We start from the raw sequence: 22,693 nt of genomic DNA, 5'->3' as shown, positions 1-22,693 counted from the left end.
ATCCTTTAAGTCCTGTAAGTTGCGAGGTGGGGCCTCCATGGATCGGACTTGTTTGTCCAGCACATCCCACAGATGCTCGATTGGATTGAGATCTGGGGAATTTGGAGGCCAAGTCAACACCTTGAACTCGTGACTCATCAGACCAGGCCACCTTCTTCCATTGCTCCGTGGTCCAGTTCTGATGCTCACTGCCCATTGTAGGCGCTTTCGGCAGTGGACAGGGGTCAGCATGGGCACCCTGACTGGTCTGCGGCTACGCAGCCCCATACGCAACAAACTGCGATGCACTGTGTGTTCTGACACCTTTCTATCAGAACCAGCATTCACTTTTTCAGCAATTTGAGCTACAGTAGCTCGTCTGTTGGATCGGACCACACGGGCCAGCCTTCGCTTTTCAGGAGTGCGGCATCCCGTTCCAAAAAGAATATAAAGATCTCCGGGACACTTGGACCCTAGGAGAATCCTTCTGGTCGGGGTCCAATGTGGACGGGATTGCCGTACTCCTGAAAAACCCCTTCATAGTGGTAAAAACATTTAAGGTTATAGAGGCGGGCAGACTGGCCAGCCTCGATTTTATATACAAGGGGGCTGTATTGAGGCTGGTCAATGTCTATGCCCCCACCAGCCAGAGAGAGAGAGTCCTCTTTCTCCCTCAGCTACGCCCGCTCCTGATCGGCACCTTACCAGTTATCATTTCAGGTGATTTCAACTGTGCTCTGAGGGATGTAGACCGGAGTAAGCCCCGCAACGATAGATCCAGCAGGGACCTCGCTGCGTTCGTGGAGGACTTTGAACTCTGCGACGCAGGTCGGGACCTGGTCCCCTTGTTCACCTGGGTGAGTTCTTCTGGCTCCTCCTTCTCCAGGATAGATCTCGTCCTCCTCAGTAAACCACTGGAGAGGACCGCCATGTCTTCGGAGGCGGTCTTCTTTTCAGACCACAGGCTCCCGACGACAGAGGTGCTCATCCCGAGCACACGGGAGTCGGGGCCTGGGGTCTGGAAGCTCAACACCTCCCTGCTCGATGACCCTCGTGTTATTAAGACCTTTAGCAGACGCCTCGAGGAGTGGAGGACCCTGAAGGACCTTTTTGATTCTCCCATAGAGTGGTGGGAGATGGTGAAGAAAAGGACCAAGGGCTACTTCATTCAGCTGGGGAAACGGAAAGCTCCGATATTCCCATCTAAACGCCCGCCTCCAGCGCCTGAGTCTTTTACAGCTCAGAGGCTTCGACCTAGCTGAGGAGGTGGCTCGGGTCAAACTGAGTCTCTCCGCCCTCTATCGGGAGGAGCAAGAGAAGATCAAGGTCCTTTCCAGGGTCCGCATCATGGAGGACGATGAGAAATGCAGCCGCTTCTTCTTCAAGAAAACGAAGGAGAGGCGGCCTGCAATGTCCTCCATGATCGACTCCTCGGGGCAAGAGGTGGAGGGCAGAGAGGCTGTTGAGACAGTGGTGCGGGATTTCTACAGGGAGTTGTACGACCAGAAGGTGGTGGATCAAAATCTGATCCATCGCTTTCTGTCCCTGTTGGAGTCCCGCAATGAGGGGGACGAGGAGGAGGAGGAGGATCCAGAGATCACCACCACTGAACTCTCCCAGGTGATAAAGAGTCTTAACTCTGGAAGGACACCGGGTCCCGACGGGATCCCTGCTGAGTTCTATAAGATCTTTTGGGAGGTGCTTAAGGAAGATCTGGCCCAGGTCTTGGGGTCGATGTACAGAGAGGGCAGATTGGCCCCTTCTATGAAGAAGAGTATCCTCTCCCTTCTTCACAAGAAGGGAGATCAAAAAGATCTGAGGAACTGGCGGCCGGTCAGCCTCCTGTGCACCGAATACAAGATACTGGCCAAAGCACTGACGCTCCGGCTGCAGCGGCCACTCCCTCAAGTCGTGGGTCCCGACCAGGTCTGTGGTGCCCGGGGGAGATCGGCGGCCGACAACGCCATGCTGCTCAGGGATGTCGTGGCCTACTCGAACGAGAGAGGGCTTCCCCTGGTCCTAATCAGCTTGGACCAGGAGAAAGCCTTCGACAGAGTGGGCCACGAATACCTGCAGCTCGTTATGGAGAGGATGGGTCTCGCTCTTGGCCTGAGGAAGTGGGTTAAGATCATCTACAGCGGTCTAAGCAGCAGGGTCCTTGTGAACCGCCACCTGACCGAACCATTTCTGGTCAGGTCGGGGGTCCGGCAGGGTTGTCCCCTGTCGGCCCTGCTGTACGTCCTCTGCTTGGAGCCGTTCATGCAGGCGATCCGCCGGGACGTCCGGGTGACAGGTTTCCATCTCCCGGGTTCCGGCGGAGAGCAACTGAAGGCCCTGGCCTATATGGACGACGTGGCCGTGGTTTGGACGGAGAGTCCGTGGCCAGGGTCGAGGAACTGCTGGACGGCTTCTGCAGGGCGACGGGGGCCGCTGTCAACAAGGCCAAGAGCGAGGTCTACCTCTCCAGGGCATGGCCTGTCGGCCGGGGCCCGCCGACCGTGTTCCCTGTGAAGCCGTCTATCAAGGTTCTGGGGATCACGATCGACGGGACCAACACGGGCACCCGGAGCTGGGAGGAGGCCATATCGAAGGTCCAAAAGAAGATCCACGGCTGGAGCACAAGGACCTTGACGATGGCTGGTAAGGTGCTGGTCGTAAAGGCCATCCTCTTCCCGATACTCCTCTACGTAGGAATGATCTTCCCCCCAGACAAGGTCATCGCAAAACTAGTGACCCGAATTATATTTCGGTTTGTCTGGGGGAGCAAAATGGAGAGGCTGAAAAGAGTGCAGATGGTGAAGGGTACCCTGGATGGAGGCAGGGGGGTCCCGGACGTTGTGCGGCTGATAAAGGCGCAGGGGCTGGCCTATGTGGTCAAGAACATCCAGGCTGCAGGCAAGAAAGTGAGTTTCATGAACCGCTTTTATTTTGCCAGCAGCCTGAGACCATTCGGCCTCTGCGCCATGGATAACACCAGGCCGCACTCGTGGGATCCCCCGCCGTTCTACAGGGCGCTCCGAGCATTTGCGCTCGAAGTAGGCCTCCATAAAGTCGTGCTGGCCTCCTGGGATTATAAGACCATCTGTAGCCAGATGAGATCTACCCAGGAGACCAGCCGGATAGAAGATTTCCCTCCCGAAACCTGCCGGTTTATCTGGGCTAACGCTACGCACGTTTGCCTCACGAATACGCAGAAAGATGTCTCCTGGATGGCTGTGAGTCGGTGTCTCCCCACCCGAGTGTTAATGCCAGAAGGGGCATAGCTCCTTATGACACCTGCCCCTATAAGGGTTGCCTGGGGAAGGAGACGGAGGCTCACATCTTTAGTGAGTGCCCCTCCGCCCACAGGGTCTGGCTCCTGTTTTCTCCGTTCCTCCACAGGTTTGCCGTTCCTGCGCGGGCGACCGCCCAGCAGACCCTGTACGGTCCTACCAGGGGACTAACATCTTCCACCCTGAGGTGCTGGTGGCGTGTCGTCTGCGCAGTGAGGCAGGCCCTGTGGGAGGGACGGAACATCTGTCTATTCAATAAGCAGGAGCTGGACCCGATTGTCATCGCGCGGAGGGGCATGGTGCTCGTAAGGGACTACGTCAATCTGGAGGTCCATCAGAGGGGCAAGGAGGAAGCCTATAAGAACTGGCACATACAAGATCTGGGGGAGCTCAGGATCCCATGATGGCACCCACCTCCGGGGACGGTCAGTTCCCCCTGCTGGAGCCCGAGTCCAAGATCTTTTAATTATTTTATGGATGATTGTTTTTAAAACGATTTTAAAATGAATCTTAACTGTTTTTAAAGATTTAGTTGTTTTTAAATCACTAATTGTTTAGGGGTTTTTTGGTTTAGTTTTGTTATATTTTTTTGTCAAATACATTGTCCGTTTTGGATTTAATTTTAAATGCATTGGACCTTTTTTGTTTGTTTTTTATTTTTACCTTTTTAATTGTTTCTTTATTTTGTCCAATGCATTTTCAGTTAATTTCAATGTATTTGACTTTTATGTTGGTGAGCATTTTTGCTTTAATCACGTTTGTTTTGTTGTTTTGTGCACATGTTTATTTGAAGTTAATTATTTTGTTTTTCGTTAAATCACAAAGATTTTAAAAATTTTAAGTGATTTTAAGAATTGATTTTAAAAGTTTTTAATCATAAGTATTACAAATTTGAATTGTTTTTTTCTATGTCATGTAAAATACTATACACAATAAAACAGTAAGTTGCGAGGTGGGGCCTCCATGAATCGGACTTGTTTGTCCAGCACATCCCACAGATGCTCGATTGGATTGAGATCTGGGGAATTTGGAGGCCAAGTCAACACCTTGAACTCGTGACTCATCAGACCAGGCCACCTACTTCCATTGCTCCGTGGTCCAGTTCTGATGCTCACGTGCCCATTGTAGGCGCTTTCGTCAGTGGACAGGGGTCAGCATGGGCACCCTGACTGGTCTGCGGCTACGCAGCCCCATACGCAACAAACTGCGATGCACTGTGTGTTCTGATACCTTTCTATCAGAACCAGCATTCACTTTTTCAGCAATTTGAGCTACAGTAGCTCGTCTGTTGGATTGGACCACACGGGCCAGCCTTCGCTCCCCACGTGCATCAATGAGCCTTGGCGGTCCATGATCCTGTGGACAGTTCACCACTTTTCCTTCCTTGGACCACTTTTGATAGATACTGACCACTGCAGACCGGGAACACCCCACAAGAGCTGCAGTTTTGGAGATGCTCTGACCCAGTCGTCTAGCCATCACAATTCAGCCCTTGTCAAAGTCGCTCAGATCCTTACGCTTGCCCATTTTTCCTGCTTCTAACACATCAACTTTGAGGACAAAATGTTCACTTGCTGCCTAATATATCCCACCCACTGACAGGTGCCATGATAACGAGATTATCAGTGTTATTCACTTCACCTGTCAGTGGTCATAATGTTATGGCTGATCTGTGTATATTTCACATGAAGAACAGTACTGAAATTACAATCAAAGTCAACACACACCTCCAACACTGCATTGTTTTGGGTTTGACAGCATTGGGACTAGCAAACACCTTAGTATTATCATTGAATACCAGTGGCTGGCAGAATGGGCAATGGTATAAACCATTTGCTCCAAAGACAGCCTGATGGTGATATGAAGCTATGGGGAGAGTTGGGGGAGTTGAAAAGATTAGCCAGTGCTTACTGACAAAACACTACATACATCATAATCACCCTGTAGGCATATCTAAAATATGATCTTTCACATAGGCTTCAAATAGGGACGCTTCTGTTAAAATTTAGTTTAAAGAGTAAGTGTCTCCTCCTTAAATTGTAATTTGTCAGATTTCATACTTTTTGTAAAATGCTCATGAATATAAATTTTTTTTTCTTGGTCAAAATTGATTATGTGGCACTACCCTCCCCATTTTAGCATTGTGTTAATGGGAAAACGGTCTTGGAACCAATTACAATGTAACTTGGGATGACTGTATATACAAGCAAGAAAACTGGACTGGATGAAACTGCACACTGTTGAAAGGTAGTGTACCTATTTGCCTGTTGAGTATTTGATGAATGCATAGTACCAGTGCAGTACAACTGCTATAGATAAATCAATCACCAGAGCCAAGTTCTTTTAATATTGGTTTTATATTAAAAAAAAATCATTACAAAAACAACTGCCCCCCCCCACCCTCCAGCAGCTCAAAACGAAGCCATCCTCCTCTGGGCTGAGCTCCACTATGCCACTCCAACACCACAAACAAAAAATACAAAAAAACAAACAAAAACTATATAGCACCTTGCACTGGACAGCTACATTCATGTTCAGTGGGTGGGCGCCAGTCACCTCTCACACATTCATTCACTCACTCACTCATTCACTCAACAAGAACACTGGCCCCTTACTGACCACTGTCTCTGCGGACTGTGTGTGCACTCACTTTTCACTTTATCCGTTGTCAAACCCTCCCCTCCCTCCACATAGACCAATAAGACATACAATTAAAAATTATACACTCCTTTTATATCAGAAGAGATCAGAATCAAACTCAAGAAAAGTAATTTAAAAAACTAGAGATGGCATAAAATCTATATTATGATTGATCATGACAGGAGGGAAGGACAGCCAGAGACAGACTGAGACACTCTGGCACTGGCACACTGTGACCCTTCCCAGCTCATCTCTCCCCCAGTAACCCAGTTCTCAGCACCACCACAATCCCTGCCATGGCTGAAGCTGCACAGGCCAGGGCCTGTGCTATACTGTACTGTATGATGCAAAAGAATCTTTGAAAATAAAAAAATAAACATTTAAATAAACATTAGGCTTTGTCAGATGCAGTCCTTAGTGTTTACTTGGTTCTTTGTTATAAAATAGTTCTGCCAAAAAAGTGGCTGTTAACTTCTAAACATTGCATTTAAAAATGAGGTCTGTTCAGCCAGACTGATTGCCAACCAGTTCTCTTTCTTGTAATAAATACTGCAGCTCCCAGGAGACCAGGGCTGGAGACCCTGCTGTACTGGAGCTCATCTTCTTTACAACATTGAAAATCTGTGTTAACTCTCTCCTACACGCACGTTCATGCACGCACAGTTAACCGTGCTTCTCCTTTAAACATTTTTTTAAATCAAACTAAACCAGACAATGTTTTAAAATGAAATGAGTGTGCAATGTCATCTGCGCAGCCCAGCTGTTCAAAGGGAATCCTCACAAACAGGTTTTCAGAACCAGTACCCGCCCCCCCCTCTTCTTTACATTATTTACATATTTTTTTATTTTCATTTTGTTAAGAAAGTCACAGCTGTTGCTGAGGCACAATCCAACATGAAATGTTCCAGGGGCAAGCAGCTGGGGTGCCTGTCCCGCACTGAGACACTAAGTACTGTAGTACTGTACTGCAGCACAATGTACTGTACTGCACTATTTTAGGCACTGCATGGTACTATAATACACAGTACTGTAGAACACACTGTCCTTCACTGTATCCCAAAATAGTGTACTGCCATGACAGTTTGCTGGACTGCATGACCAAATCATGGAGATCACTGCCCTGTCTTCGACTGTACTACACTATACTGTACTTTACTACACTGCACTTTTATTACAAAGTACTACACCGTGCAGTACAGTACAGCCCAGGCATCAAGCTACTACCGTAATGTACCACCATTCAGCACCTGCTACAGTGTACATGTCACTAGGCAGATCAGTGTTCAGTACAGTACTGTACCACAGTGCACTGGGCCACTCTCTCCTCAAGGCACTGCCCGTCAGTCCTGTACTGCCATTATAACCAGCCGTACTAATCATTCTGCATCTCTCTCATGGTCTGCCTGAGAGGGAGAGAGAAATGATGGTGTTGGAGGGGAGAGGAGACACTGGGAGTGGAAGAGGATTATGCTGCTCAGTCAGTTGGCCAGACAGTGTGTGTTTATATATATATTTATGTATGTGTGCTGCATCCCTCTTCTATTTTCGCCTCGTCTTCTAGATCTACCCTGCAGCCTCGTCGTCGTGGGGGGGGGCCTTCTCCAGCTGTTCGTGCACCTCGCGCACCATGAGGATGCGCGTCAGCATGGTCTCCAGGGTGGCGGGGTCGAGAGGCAGGCCGGAATACCACAGTGGGCTGTTGGGCACGCAGGAGCGCTCCGGCTGCAGGTAGAACACGTCTGTGCGTTGCTTCACAGAGTCTGAACTGCAGGGGGAGAGAGGCACGGGGATGGGGGGACAGAGGACAATAACATCAAAGAGTGGTGAGGAAGTTACATGGGGAATGCAGGGGGAGTATAGCTGGCACAGAACTGGCACGAGGCGGTGCACCCACCATTTGGAGAGGTAGAACTCGTAGAGCCGCACTGGGCAGCGCAGGGGGTTGTCCGTGTTCTCGGGCATTTCCATCACTTCCTCCTCCAGCCCCTCCTCCAGCCTCCGCTTCCCCAGGGCAGCACCTTTTTCTACACACACACACACACACCAAGGAACATACAGAAATACAGTTAGGACACAAGCGCACACATGCATTATCTGTCCGTCTGTACAGGAGCACTGTCGGGTCTGTAAGTAACGGCCTGTCTGTGCCCGTGCTCTTGTGCTGCAGGCTCACGTACCTGCAGGCTCCCTCTTAGCAGCAGGGGGGAAGAAGCGCAGGCAAGTGGTCTTGGCGATGCCAGGTGTGTTGCCGGGCGTGTTGGCGGGGGCAGTGCGGGTGCAGCGCATGACGTGGGCGAAGGAGAGCCGCAGGTGCTGTGGGATGGTCTTCAGTTGGAAGAGCTTAGTGTTGAAGAACAGCAGCGTATTGAGCAGCACAATGGGGGAGTACGCACCCAGCTGCTTACACTCCCACAGGTACTCCTCCTCCACGCGAGAGTGCAGGTACCCTGGGGGCAGAGGGAGTGGGTGTGAGTCTGTGCTCATGTACGTTTCAGTGTGTGCCCATGTGGGTGTGTGAGTTTGTGTGCATCTGTGCACAAGTTTGTGTGTATGTGCGCATGCGCGCGCTCGTGCCAGTCTTACCACTAGGCAGCACGGTGGGTTTCCAATCCTTGAGCATCTTGGTGATCTCCAGGGTGAAGCGGCTGTAGAAGACATCAGTGAAGATGTTCTCGATGCGGCCGTTCTCAAACAGGTGCTGCGAGAAGGGAGGGGAGTTACACTACAATGCACACAGCACTGCCAGGCATGTGAACCTACACAGGTACACTGCATTGTGTGTGTGAGAGTGTCAGTGCGAGTGCATGTGTATTACCTGCTGGATGCCCAGGCACAGGTAGAAGATGCTGTCGGGGGTGTAGTGCTCCCCGTTTGGCCGGCGCAGCTCCCTGATGAAGCGACACAGGCCATAGCTGAGCTCTGCGGAGCTGCAGGCCAGCACGTCCTCCTTTGGGCTCATCGGACGACCTGGGGGGTGTGGTGGTGGAGAGAGTTAGTGGTCATTCAGTGTCTTTCAGTCACTGTCCCTCAGTCAGTCAGTATAATGGTGTGGTGGAAGAAAGTTTTGGAGTCGGCAGTTCAATTCAGAATCTATTACACGCATGGGGGAAACAGCAGAACACTACCAAAAAATATTAAGCAAGTATGATACTGTTTCCCAAACTTTTCAAGGAAGAACAAAAGCTTATATCTCGCTTCTGGAACATACCCACAAGGGGCTTAACATGTTACAATCAGTGTCTGATTGGTCATTTCTAATAACTATAGCAGTGATTTCACTGGCATCCTAAACTAAGCCTTCCCATTAGAGGTCTGCATTCCCACAGCTCTCCCGCGGGACCCATTCGGATTTCTTGCGACGCGGGATTAATTTACAAATTAAAGACGGTATCGGTCGGTAACTCTGGTGTACTTTGGACGGGAGCGGGCAGTCTGACAATCCTCCTGACATCCTTTGACAACAGCAGATCTGCGCTTTTCACACAGTCCCAGCTCCCTGACCTGAGCAGCCTGGCAAGATATGATCTTTGCATCCCGGCCATAGTGCCCCTTCAGAGAGAGCATTCAGCCTTTGTGGTCGGATTTTGGAGGAGAAGTTTGGCACTGAAACCGTTGTCAGTCACTGACATTCTGGTTCTTGCATGGATGTTTTAAATAGTTTGGTAAAAAAGAATAATAATTTTGCAGTATAGCTAGTAAGCCAACAGTTTTCGTTTGTTTGTATTTTTTGGCTCATAATTTTGAGTGACAGATATCGTATTTAATTTATTTCTCTATGTGACATCTTTCTACTGTGTTGATAGTAAAATATGTTAAAAGAATGCTGTATCTTGATAAGACAAATAAAAATAACATACAATTATTTTATAGCTTACATTTTATATTTGTTATCCCCAATCTCTCTCTTTTTTTAGGGGAAATTTTAAATGTGAGATTCTGGAAACAAGATCTAAATTTAGCGGGATCGGTCGGGTCGGGAAGAAAATCATTGTAAGCCAATAGTGGGTGAACACGGAGTGGATTGTTAGCAGGAGCGGGCGGGTGTGGGATGAAAAAAAACAGTCCCGCACAGACCTCTACTTCCCATCTCATCATTATTATAAACATTAGTCATTAATGATAATCATTAACCTCTAAATTGCCAGTTGCATTGGAAGGTCATTTGTAGTTAACACGTTGCAAGAAAGGAATGTGAGTTGCTGATAACCAAGAAGGGAGTAACAGCACCCTATATATTTCCCCCACATTGGGCGGCAGGTCAGTCAATGCATGTCAGGCCCTTGAATGGTCAGTCTGTGGTCAGTGGTCACTCACTGCCGAATCGTGGCTGCTCAGTGTCGGGCTGGGCATTCCTCCACTGCACCCAGCTGCGCCAGGCATTCACACCATACATGTGCTTGAGTGCATGCCTGGCTTCAGCACCAGGGGGCTGCGCACTGCGAGACAGACCAGCAGACACCACCGCCCCTGCCCTCTTCCGGCCCTGAGGTGGGAGGGGGGAGAGGGAGAGAGAGAGAAGGAGAGGCAGAGAAATTGCCATTTTAAAATTCTGTTATGAAAATACACCCCATGTATATTCTATCAACAATGTCACCACAACACACCAGTAGGTGTCTGTCAGTGTGCATTTATCGGTGTGTGGGTCAGCGTGTCAGTGGGTGTTAGTGTTTCAATCTGTCAGGTTGTGGGTCAGTGTTTCATTGCATTAGTATGTGTGTGTGTGTGTATGTGTATGTGTGTGTGTCAATGAGAGGGTCAGCGTGTTAGTGTGTGGCTTGGACAGACTGACCCGTTTGCGGGGAGGGAAGCCATCCCTGGGTCTCCTGCGTGTCCGGTGTCTGAGTGTGACGCCAGTCTCCCGCGCCGCTGGGTCGAACGACTCTGCCAACGACAGCACAGCATCAGCTGTACACCAGCCACAGCCGGGAGATAAGTCAGAGAGTGGACAGAGCACAGCAGGGCAACAGAGCAACAAAGCAGTGCACCAGTATGTCAGGGAGTACAAGTGTCACAGTACCTCCTCAGTGTGTGTGTGTGTGTGAGAGAGAGAGCGACACCGCAACCTTACAGCAACAGAGTGGCACAGTGCATTTGCTACTGTATAGATCCTTAACAGTGTATAGCTATTTCATATTAGGGTATCAATGTCTCAGTATTAATGTGCATCAGAGTAAAACGCTAACACAGTGCATCAGCAGACCTGCCAACCCTGGATATTACTTTGTGTTGTATTTGCATTACTGTGTATTATATTGCATTCTACTGGATTGTATTGAGTTTGAGTTGAAATAATGGAGAGAGTGAGAATGAGGCAGAGGGAGAAAGTGGGAGGGACCAGAACAGCAATCACAAGCTCTCAGCAGAGCAAATTTAAGACCAATCTTTACGGTAAGTAAATTCTAAATTCTAAAATTGTGACTCGTTCAGATTCAATCTAAATTATGTATTCCAGCTGTATGAATTGTAAAATTGTAAAAATCAAATTTTTTTTTTTTTTGAGTAACAAATCAGCAGCATAAGCTAGATACTTGTTGTGTGCGTATGCACAACACTCCTCAACCTGTCCACCAGACAACAATACATCATGCATATACTTCGAATAACAACTCCTTTATTACTTTGTTTTTATGTTAACCTGGTGTCCTGGTATCGATAGTGCTCCCTGATTTTTCTCAATATAAAGTTCAAGTTAATTACTAATAAATAGAAACGGAGCCTCTGTAGCTACCTGAAAACGAACGTATAAGGAGCTCATTACTGTTTACTTTAGCTCTCAATACAAAAACACAAGATTTAATGAATAAATACACTGAACAGCAGCACAGTCAATGAATAATACCTAAAATAATAGTGCACTTTGTTTTAGCTAACCTTGCTGTGCCGTGCATGGCTGCAAGAAAGCATCACACAGATTAGTTTTGTTTCCAACACTCAGACATGAGTGGTAAGTCAGAAGAGGTCTGAAGAGGAGCGCCAAAGCCGCTACAACCTAGGCCAGATGTATGGGGGCTGCCAAGGCCCCCTTTGGAGTCCACGGGCGAAGGCCTGATAGGGGTTCCAAGGGGGCTTTGTCAGGCATTTCTGGCTATTTCATGAATGTATCTAGCACTAGAATTATATAAAATAAGCAGTGAACCTAATCACAAATCAGCCCCAGAGCTTCATTCTGCGGTTGATGCTGTTAAATTCTGTATTTGCAATACTCATTTTACACAAGTAATTACATTATGTTCTATGTTCAGTATTCTAATTCTCCATGTATACGTGTAATTATGGTATATTAGGTTTCCTAGGATCTTGCACAGTGTTGTTGTTATGAGGGAGAGACAAAGTGTTACTGTGTTGAGAACGAGTAATATGTGGAGACAAATTCATTTTAATAGGTGCTTGTAACTAAATCATCTCTCAGCTCTCTAATAAAGCGTTTATAGTTAATGTAAGTGTTTGTGGTTTACTCGATTTGTCACGATGGTTTCGAGTAGACGCTTCTGCTTCAACATGCGTCTCGACTTATGTGGTATCGACTCATGCTGGCAGTCTCGGAACCAATTAGGACGCATCTTGGGCTGAGGACTGTGCATGAAATCCACTCTGCATTGCAGTGACTGTCCCTACAGCGTTTTTCAATCAGTTGACAAATTTACTGCAAAAGATTAAGTGCTTCATAATGCATAAACATTGAGATGCTTTATTTCATTTGTAACAAACATACATTCAGCCAAGACTGTTAGTGCTCGACTCGCATCCCAGCAGCACAGCTCTGCATGTCTGATGTCAGAGCCACGTGCAGTGCAGCCTATTGAGCGACTGAGTGAGGGACAGGAGGCGGGATCTCGCCTCCCAACCTGGGAAAGTGACGTTGCGTATGGTCAATCTTCCTTATTTCGAGCCTGAATTGGCTCTGCTCAATGTTTTAACCAATCGGGTTAATAACGGCAAGTGTGCCGAACTTCAGACCTATTTTTGCATATTTTGGTGTTACAATTTGTACCAGCGTACTTTGTCAAAATGCGTATAGGTTGGCAGGTCTGCATCAGAGTAAAACTGTTCCAGTATGTATCAAGTATGTATCATAATTAGAACTTACACATTAACAAATACTGACTTTAACAGAATTAAATATTTGTTGAAAAATGCATTAAAAAGTGTTTTTAAAGTATTTGACAAAAAATCCCAATACCTTGTTTAGAGCATCTCAAAATTGCTATGCAAAAAAACTGTCCAGATAATTTCTTTTTATACTTTATGAATATAACTCAGGACAATGTATGAAATATAAAGAAGAGAATTATAGCAATAGTTAGGATTTTGTTTTTGGTTGGGGGGGAAGCCATGGCAGTGCTGAGGTAGGAAGAAATGTGCGCTTCGGTTTGCTTTATGAACCAGGTTTTTGAACCCCCATCCCCTAACTGTCACATATTTGCATGTGCTGTAAAATGTCTGTAAAACAGAAGTGTGTTCCTGCCACTTAGACACAAAAATGTATTGTGTAGTACAGTGTACATCAGTGTAAAACTGTGCAAAACGCTGGGATACTAACCAATGGGGAAATCAGCCTCCAGGTCCTGCAGCAGCGAGGGGGAGGGGGGGGGCTGGAGGCCAGGGGTCGTGGGGGGGTCGGGCTCAGGGGCATGGCCAGAGCGCAGTGGACAGTGATTGACATCATCCTCCCAGCTATGTGGAGTGGACACCGCCTCGCTCTCCAGGTCTCCGCTGTACGTGCTGCCCTGGTCTACACAACACAACCGCAACAGTGTCACATTACACTGTGAAACGCCTCCTCACCTCACTTACGTACCACAACACACAACAACACTGTCCCACACTCCACAGCCCTGCTGTATATGCTGCCCCGGACTACACACCTTGACACACACTACAAAGTTCCCATTCCCTCACAGCTCTATCACCCTCCTCCCTCCCTCCATCACCTCCATGGGAGACGGGCTTGTCCTTCTCCTGCTCCTCTGCGATCAGCTCTGCCATGTGCAGGAGATCGGCCTCGTATGGGTCAGAGGGTAAGTCCTGCGCCAGGTCCTGTACTGCCCCCAGTGCCTGCTCTGCCTTGTCCAGAGAGGTGGGCAGGAACAGGGGCACAGGCACCTGCACGGGACGGGCAAAAGAGAGAAGGGAGAGGTTGCAAACAGGGAATCTTACATTAACACTTAAATGAAAGAGAGACAGGATCAGGGACACAAAGGACTCTCCAAAAACAAACAAAACAACTGTACAGGAGTTGTGTAGAATGTCTGTACATTCATACAAAACATATGTACAATTGTATGGTCTGCAGATTTTATGTTTATTTTCACCTATTTACGGTGTCTGCATTTGATTTGGCCACAAGCTCGTCATGCCAATGAAGCCCAATTTGAATCCGACACAGACACAATGACACACAGAGACAACAGTAGCTACGACGAGAGCAGCGTTAGGTCACATCCTCTCATGGCTCGTACCGGCAGGGGCAGGCCCAGGGGGTAGGGGGTGTACTGGGTGTACAGGTGCATCGGCACAGGAATGAACACAGGCACAGGGACCGGGATCACCAACACATCCGGACGCCACTCCTCCTCTGGGAGGAAGAGAGGGAGGAAGACTGTTACAGTACAGAGTATATTAGAGAACAATGTATTACAGTGTGGTTACAGTACACTGCTAGTGTGCGTTCTACAGCTGAGTGTTACAGTGCAGTGTGTTACAGTACTGGCTCTCCTTGCTGTGTGTGTGTTGCAGTGTCTCAGTACCAGTCTGGCTCTCCTTGCTCTGGGTGTGGGGCTTGCAGGATGTGGCCTTGGTCAGGCTGATGGGTTTGCACAGCAGGGCCTTGTTCTTCAGGATCCGGGGGGGCGCCACAGGGGGCAACTTCAGGGCGTCCGTCTGTGTACTGGCCTGCAGATGGACAACCATGGGGAGAGAGAGAGAGAGAGAGAGAGAGAGAGACGTGGGCAGCATTCAATTATAACGGAGTACAATGAGAGGCAGAGAGAGAGAGACACTGACTTACATCTCCAATGATCTTGGCCTGGGCAGTGGGGACAGCACCTGGGGGAGAGTGAACAGGAGAGATCACATGTGTCAGGTGTGATTGGTTACCCTGCAGCACCTGATCAGTGTTATTGATTATAGTGCAGGTGTGCTCAGTGTTATGGATTACCCTGCAGCGCAGTGCTAGCGTGCAGGGCGGGTTGCCCGGCGGGAGCGCTGGCAAGGGAGACCACGTTGGCAATGACGGGCGTCGGCTCCTTCTTCTGGGTGACGGGGGAGAGGGAGGGAATCACTGGAGCAGCCACAGGGGCACAGGGGGGTGCTGCCAGGGTGGGGGCCACAGCAGGCATTGTAGTCATGGCATTCACTGAAGGAGGATAGAAGGGAGAGGAGAGGGAAAGAGTTATACTGCTGTACTGCACTGTGCCATTCTATATTATACTATACTGTTCTATGCTTCACTGTGCAGTGCTGAGCATTACCAGTGCTGCTGAGCGTCTCTGTGGAGATCTGCTGGCCACAGTACTGCAGCAGACAGCTCAGGTTACAGAAGTGCTTCATCTCTCCATGCCACTTCACTGACTCCAGCAGCTTCCCCTGGCGCTTACACCAGTCACACTTCGCCATCTGAGAGAGAGAGGGAGGGAGAGAGAGTAAGAGAGGGAGAAAGTGTGCCAGTACGGCCCTGTCGCCACGTTTGGCAAAACAAGGATATTACTTTGTGTTGTATTTGCATTACTGTGTATTATATTGCATTCTACTGGATTGTATTGAGTTTGAGTTGAAATAATGGAGAGAGTAAGAATGAGGCAGAGGGAGAAAGTGGGAGGGACCAGAACAGCAATCACAAGCTCTCAGCAGAGCAAATTTAAGACCAATCTTTACGGTAAGTAAATTCTAAATTCTAAAATTGTGACTAGTTCAGATTCAATCTAAATTATGTATTCCAGCTGTATGAATTGTAAAAATCAAACATGTTGATGCTAGTACAGTACCAATGCAATAACAGTAGTTGATGACAAGGATTAATGTTAAAAGGAAAAACAAATTTAAAATCAACTAATTTGTATATTTATGAAATCTTAAATCCTATTTAGTCAAAAACTACAGAAAAGCCCTGAATCAGAGGTGTGTGCAAGTGTGCTGGAGGCACACCTGGTAGAAGAGCACAGTGTAGAGGGACATGCACTCCTCGCTGCAGAACTCCTCCAGTCGGCCCGCAAAGTGATTCTGGACAGCCTTCTGCCCTGCGTTGCTGCAGTACGCACAGCTCCGGCACAGGCTGCCCCAACGCTTGGCCAAGTCATGCTTGTACAGGAGCTTACAGCCTGCAGGGGAGAGGAGGGGGATTAACAGAGAGATACAGACAGGGAGACAAAGAGAAGGACAAGAAAACCGAGAGAGAGAGCCAGAAGGACATAGTGAGTAACGAAGACAAGGAGACAGAGAGAGACAGTTCCTGGGGACTGGACCTGTCAGTCAATGATTTGGCTACACTCAGTCATGAGCTTATTTCTATTGAAAGAAACTGAATTAACAGATCGAGAGAGACCGATGGAGAGAGAAAGATAGAGAGATACACACACACACAAAGGGAGAGAGATGCACAGAGGGGGAGAGAGAGGTAGAGGGCAAGAAGGAGGGAGAGGAGGCTGACCTTCACTGCAGAAGGAGCGGTCCTGCCTGTTGAACTTGATGGTCTCCTTGACGACCTTCTCGATCTTGCAATACTCGCAGCGCGCCGACACGAAGCTCACCTTCCTAAACTCCTCCACACAGGCCGAGCCACAGAACTGCACCATGCGTCCCTGCACAACACCACACAACACAATGAGTCACTACACTGACGGCACAGGAACTACACACAGGTTCACTCTTTCAAACCTCCCCCTCCCTCACTCACTCACTCACTCCATTACCTTGAACTCCAGAAGCTCTGGTTTGGATGTGAAGAGGTTTCTGCAGTGCCGACAGCGCAGCTTCACCACACAGCGGTTGGGGGTGGAGGGGGGTGCAACCGGGGCTGGGGCAGGGGCACGGGGGGGCTCGGCTGGCTGCACCGGGGCTGGGGGGGCAGTGCTAGGGGGGGCAGGGGTGGCCAGGTTGACAGCGGCCCCCCCGGGGACGGAGGAGGTGGTGCTGGTTATCACCTGGCTCTGAGAGAGAGGCACTGGGGCGGGCTGAGAGGAGGGCTTATTAAACACAGTCTGCAGGGGGGCGGAGAAAAAAAAAGAGAAATATTTAAACAATGAGGTACAGTGTGGTGCAACACATGATTTTTATACTCAAGTACAATACAGCATAGCACAATACAGTCCATTACAGTGCAAGTATAGACCAGACGAATATTATTGTGAAGTGCTGTACCTGGAAGCTGACCACACAGTTGTAGCTGCAGAAGTTGCGGATGCTGCCGTCAGACATGGCCAGGTGGTACTGCGGCACAGCGGACGCCTTGCAGCTGTTACAGGGCACCGGCACACCTGAGGAATTCAACAAGACAGGCCAGGACACTCAGAATGTGTCTATACAGTGTGTACAGTACCATACTGTAACTGAGGCAGTCACATTCAGCACCCACAGGCAGTGTGTACAATGTGCGCAGTACCATATGTGTAGTACTGTGTGTGTGCAGTACAGAGTGCACATGCAGTACCTGATGTAGTGAAGTTCTGAACCCTGTAGGCAGACAGGCAGTTGACGGAGCAGAAGAGCTCGGTGCGGCCCTGGGGGCTGGTATTCTCTAACATCTCGGCCGAGGAGCGCAGCGACTGACACACTGTGCAGGGCGTCACCTTTGCACTCTTCTGAAACACACACACACACACACACACACACACACACACACACACACACAGGTATGTTACACAACACACACATTACACAAAAAAACGATACACAATGCAGTTACAGAGATTGGGGTGGGGGGGATGGAGAGAGACACAAGCAGAGTCTACAGACAGAGACCCAGTGAGGAGTTTACCAGCTTGTATGCCGTGATGCAGGTGGGGCTGCAGAACTTCTTGGCGGTGCCCTCGATCTGCAGCACATGGCACTGCCCCCCCCCGCTGTAGCAGTAGCCCCCGCAGTTCTCACAGCAGTTCATGGTGAGGTTGTTGACGGAGCGGAAGCGGGAGAAGCAGGAGTCGCTGCACAGCTTGTGCACCACACCCTGGTAGTTTACCTCATGGCGGATCTGTGTGGGGGAGACAGAAACACACACAGGCGGGGGACAGAGACACACGTGTGCACGCATACACAGGTAGGGGACACACAGAAAAACACACACACACACAACATAAGCAAGCAGGGGACACACAACACAAAAAGAAACCAAATTTTAGTTTAAATATGAAATAAATATGCATTCATATATTTTACTCAGTTTGTGTGTCTGTACACGTGACAGTGCATACACATGCGAGTGGGAGTGTGCAAGCATGAGAGTGTGGGTGTGCGTACGCAGTACTGGTGATAACATATTTGGGGCCATAAGCAGATTGTCGAGCAAGGGGGGTGCCGTTGGCAGGTTTCAATTCAGTGGTTCAGTGGGGGCTCAATCAAAACAAGGGCACTTGCGGGAGGGGGAAGGGCAAGGGATCCCTTTTATTACGGGGCCCCAGGGCCTTGTTGGTGCCCTAAGCAACCCCTTATTCTGCATGTACGTGCGAGTAGGAGTGTGCAGGTGTGCTAGTGTATGAGGGTGCATAACAGTGAGCATCGGTCTATTCGAGTGTGCATGTCTCACTATGGCTGTCCTCTGGCACATGCTGCACTTGATGGTGACGCCCTCGGTGGACAGAGTAGATGCTGCGGTCTTGCGCTTATAGTCAAAAGCAGACAGACAGGACTGGCTGCAGAAATCCTTCACCGTCCCCACAGTGTCCACAGGGGCTATGATCACATCCTTGGGATTTCCAATCTCCCTGAGAGAGAGAGAGAGGCAAGAGAGGAGAGAGGGGAGAGACAAGTGAGAGAGGAGAGAGTAGTCAGATACATAGGATGCACACAGATGTATAGACACAAGATGCACCCCCCATCCACACTCTTCCAGCCCCCCAACTAACTTGAGGCAGTAGTGGCAGGTCTTCCTCAGCACGGTGCGCACGGCTGGCACTGTGTAGCCGGTTAGACACAGTGTGGAGCAGAACAGCTGCGTGGAGCCCTTGCGCTGGTAAGCCGTCTGGCCTTTCTGCAGCACCTTCTTACAGCCGGAGCATGACACCCGGATTGCTGGGGAGGCCGAGGCAGCAGGCGGGGGGGGCAGCGAGGAGGGGGAAGAGGAGGAAGAAGGTGGAGGGGCCTGGGTGTTGGCAGGCACTGCCAGAAGCCTGGGCCGGACAGGTGCCCCCAATGCCCCCCCTACCCCTGGCACCGGTCTGGACACAGGGGGATACTGGGGAGGGGCTGCAGAGGCTGGTGAGAGGTGGGGGGGTAGAGAAAGAGAAAGGAATAAAGAGTGTGGTGAGAGAGGTGGGAGGGAGAGAGAGGAGAATGGGAAGGTAGAGAAAATATGGGGGTTAGATGCGACTGCAGTGCTGCTCCAGTGGGCAGAGTACAGTCAGACCATTTACACTGACCACACTTCCCTCCCTTTCTCTCCATACCTCCCTACCCATAATTCCATGCCCATACCTCACTCCCTCCCTCCTTGCCTCTGTACCTCCACATACCTCCCTCCCTCTCCCTCTCACCAGCTGTGTGACCTCCCACAGAGAACACTGCGCTTATCTTCAGTTCCTCTGCAGTCTTGGGCTGCTCACCGAACTCCTACAAAACGGCAAACAACAATAACCATATTGATACCTATCGTCACACAATAAGAACCACACAACAGAAAATGCACAACCACATACCGCCTGAAAACACCAGCAACATCATCAACACCCCTGAAAACTGACAGCTTCAGAAGAGAGAGAGACTGACCTGTGCGTTGTCAGGTTCATCCTTGACTTTGTCCAGTAACGGATGGAGTGGGGCCTGTGAGTGAGGTGTGGTCAGTGTATTGTTCGTGACCGGTACATGGGGCGGAGCCGGTGCATGGGACGGGGCCAATGCTCGATCGTACTCGTCGTCCAGCGGCTCGTCCTTGATGTGGAGCTCAGGCGGGAAGGACGCCCCGCTGTCCCCAGTCTCCGCCTCACGTGGCACGGACACTGGCTCCTGCACACATAAAGAGGCACTGAAACACAGGGGCTACTGGACACACAGAGACGGACGCACACAGATGCTACACAGCGCCCTGGGCAATGGGTCAGAACAGAGACAGTCCCTCCCCCTCCCAGTGGCAGCGGCACAGTGTTACTCACCCTGTACTGACTGTCTGGCCGCCTGGTCACCACAGGCTCCCTCTCCTGCAGCCTCTCCCTGTCCAACACTGAGACAGATTGACAGGGAGAGAGGGACACAGAGAGAGACAATCATCATCAAATCTCTATAGAGACATGATTTGCAAACAGGTGTGTAGTACAATTTCTGTAGTGCAGTAGGACAAGAGGCTTCAAAAAACCTTTAAAAAAATACATATTTGCATCGAACTGGAAAGGCATTTCAACCATAAAACAGCACTCCTTCCTGCCACTTCACTCTAGTTATCAATGAATTTACCAAGCACACTCCACAGCAGGGTTGGCTAGGCTCAGATGGCAAAAACCCCTTCACAGATTTCTAGAGGTTAGTCTAGCTTTATTGCGGTCGCCCCTGTACAGTAGACCGGTATATTATAGGTGCACAAGGCTGTCACTCTTGGAGAGTGGTGGACTGTGGCTTTCTAATTAAACCAGAAAATACAGCAAAGGAAAACAAAATAAAATTGTGTTTCCCCATTTATTTAAAAAATGTCTTTACTTTTTTATATTTTGCAAATCATTTATTATTTGCTGTGGTATCGAGCATCGTGTACATATCGAAGTTCAAAATTCTAGTATCGTGACAACCCTAGCAGCATGTCTCACCTGTGCTGCTCTGGCTGGCATCAGTCCCTCTCGGTGTCTCAGTGATGCACTGCAGCAGTGAGGGGGGCGTCTGTCTGTTTGGAGATCTCCTGTCCTCTTTACTGGGCGCCCCTGCCACGCATGCCAGCTCCGCCCCTCCTGGAGTTGTCTCCACCTCCGCTGGGGGGAGCTCTGTCTCCACACTGACTGATTCTGCAGAGAGGGGGCAGTCACACATTACACACCGACCCCCTCACCACTCATTGACCCACCACACACACACACCGACCCCCACTCACCTGTGCTCACAGTGCTGCTCTGTGAGTCCGTGCTCTCAAGCTGTGTGTCCAGGCTGTCAGGTTTTGCGTCTGCCTGTCTATCAGGCTGTGATGGGCTGGGAGAGGTGGGGGGGGCCTGCAGGACCTCCTCCTCCTCGTCATCCTCAGCCGCGATCACAGGAGCACCCTCCACCTCATCCTCCACCCCTCCTGCCCCATCCAGGCCACCAAGCAAGGGGGGAGCTGAGCAAGGCTCTGGGCTCTGTGTGTCCATCTGCTCTCGCTCTCTCTCTCGGTCTCCCTTCTCTTCCTCTTCCGTGCCTCTCTCAGTCCCAGCCACCTCAGGAATCTTGTTACTTGGGCTAATGTGGTCAGCGATGTCCTCAACACCACCAGGTTCAGCTATGTCCATCAGTACTGCAGAGCCTGACAGAAAGAGGGGAAGGAGTGATAAGGAGGGAGAAAGGGTTAGGGTGAGAGGGAAGGCAGAGATGGAGGGGAGGGGGAGAGAATGAGGGATGGTGAGGGAAACAAGAGAGGGGGGGTAACTGTAAATGTTTTGGTTACACGTGTTTAAACTTTTCATGCTAATAAAGCTTGTTTTGAATTAGAATTTGATAAGGTGAGAGAGAGGCAGAAAACGAAAGCAATAAAGCGAGAGAAAGTACTGAAAGTACTTGTCTCCACACCCTATTCTTGAGCAGTGGACATGTGTGCGCCAATGCTTTGGCAACACTGATGCCAATTAAGTCATACCAGTCATGCCAATAAAGCTTTATTAAATTGAGAGATTAATGTTTATCTGTGCAGGAGGGAAAGGGAATAGCAGAAGAATAAGAAAGGGAGTGAGACAGAGGAAAGAGAAAAAGTGCATACATACCCCTCTCTGCTGATGCTCTCAACTTCTCCATGGGCTTCTCTTCACTCTAAGAGAGGGGGAGTGGGAGAGGGTATCTGTAAATGCTTTGGCAACACTGGTGGAACCTTGTCATGCCAATAAAGGTTGTTTTGAATTTGAGAGAGGCAGGGTGTTGTCTTAATGTCAATGACAATCATCAAGCAGAGTTTCATCAATCTGCTCCAACACCATAGGACTTCAGCACAACCGCGGCTGCACTGTGCCAGGGGATGGCAGATTCCAATAAACACGCAAATAGATAAATACATAAATCACCATCAGCAAACTGTCTGGAGTCCAGAACTGGCAGACAGCACAGCTCTCACACTGGACCTGCCCTCTCAGGACAGCTCCCCCACATTGTGATTACAGTTGTTGAGCAGTTGTACACACCGTCCCAGGGAGGCTGGGCATTCAGTGGCGTGGCAGGGTGTATTGGGGGGGAGGGTGGTCTGTTGTTGTTATACCAATATATATTTATATCTGCATGCGCTGCAACACAAACAAGCGCAAACGGATCTGATCTGGAAAATAATAGCAGGTGCACACACACACGAATCTCTCACAATGATGCACAATGTAGCTCGTGTGTACCTTGTACTAGACATAAACAAGGTCGATTACACACAGTGCACCCAGAGTAGCAAATAGGACACACCACGCTGCACCGTTTAGTCACCCCACGCACTCCTGCACCGCCGGGAG

At 49.5% G+C, this 22,693-nt stretch overlaps 1 protein-coding gene across 3 annotated transcripts in view; it reads right to left on the bottom strand.

Annotated features, from left to right (window-relative positions):
* Nucleotides 1-5,589: 5,589 nt before the first annotated feature.
* zmym4.1 (zinc finger MYM-type containing 4, tandem duplicate 1) overlaps nt 5,590-22,693 on the bottom strand; it is an 18,191-nt gene continuing 1,087 nt past the window's right edge. Inside the window, exons 2-29 of one of the 3 annotated variants that reach the window (XM_066717184.1) lie at nt 21,971-22,016; nt 21,112-21,516; nt 20,834-21,025; nt 20,189-20,256; nt 19,806-20,042; nt 19,574-19,649; nt 18,947-19,295; nt 18,628-18,805; nt 17,863-18,075; nt 17,536-17,686; nt 17,247-17,362; nt 16,799-17,086; nt 16,537-16,687; nt 16,035-16,207; nt 15,362-15,506; nt 15,049-15,246; nt 14,899-14,936; nt 14,639-14,783; nt 14,351-14,466; nt 13,823-13,994; nt 13,432-13,623; nt 10,681-10,796; nt 10,206-10,374; nt 8,707-8,858; nt 8,475-8,589; nt 8,069-8,338; nt 7,786-7,915; nt 5,590-7,656 (exon numbers count right to left, since the gene is read on the bottom strand). In XM_066717184.1, the coding sequence (XP_066573281.1) occupies nt 7,455-7,656; nt 7,786-7,915; nt 8,069-8,338; nt 8,475-8,589; nt 8,707-8,858; nt 10,206-10,374; nt 10,681-10,796; nt 13,432-13,623; nt 13,823-13,994; nt 14,351-14,466; nt 14,639-14,783; nt 14,899-14,936; nt 15,049-15,246; nt 15,362-15,506; nt 16,035-16,207; nt 16,537-16,687; nt 16,799-17,086; nt 17,247-17,362; nt 17,536-17,686; nt 17,863-18,075; nt 18,628-18,805; nt 18,947-19,295; nt 19,574-19,649; nt 19,806-20,042; nt 20,189-20,256; nt 20,834-21,025; nt 21,112-21,516; nt 21,971-22,016 (4,803 nt within the window). In that variant the 3' untranslated portion in view covers nt 5,590-7,454. The remainder of the gene's footprint in view (nt 7,657-7,785; nt 7,916-8,068; nt 8,339-8,474; nt 8,590-8,706; nt 8,859-10,205; nt 10,375-10,680; nt 10,797-13,431; nt 13,624-13,822; nt 13,995-14,350; nt 14,467-14,638; nt 14,784-14,898; nt 14,937-15,048; nt 15,247-15,361; nt 15,507-16,034; nt 16,208-16,536; nt 16,688-16,798; nt 17,087-17,246; nt 17,363-17,535; nt 17,687-17,862; nt 18,076-18,627; nt 18,806-18,946; nt 19,296-19,573; nt 19,650-19,805; nt 20,043-20,188; nt 20,257-20,833; nt 21,026-21,111; nt 21,517-21,970; nt 22,017-22,693) is intronic. The other 2 variants (XM_066717186.1, XM_066717185.1) reach the window with 2 other exon arrangements.

The sequence above is a fragment of the Amia ocellicauda genome, chromosome 11 (assembly GCF_036373705.1).
Source record: "Amia ocellicauda isolate fAmiCal2 chromosome 11, fAmiCal2.hap1, whole genome shotgun sequence".
NCBI classification, from domain to species: Eukaryota; Metazoa; Chordata; class Actinopteri; order Amiiformes; family Amiidae; genus Amia; species Amia ocellicauda.
The sequence above is the reverse complement of the archived record's forward strand: the minus strand, read 5'-3'. Positions and strand labels throughout refer to the sequence as shown.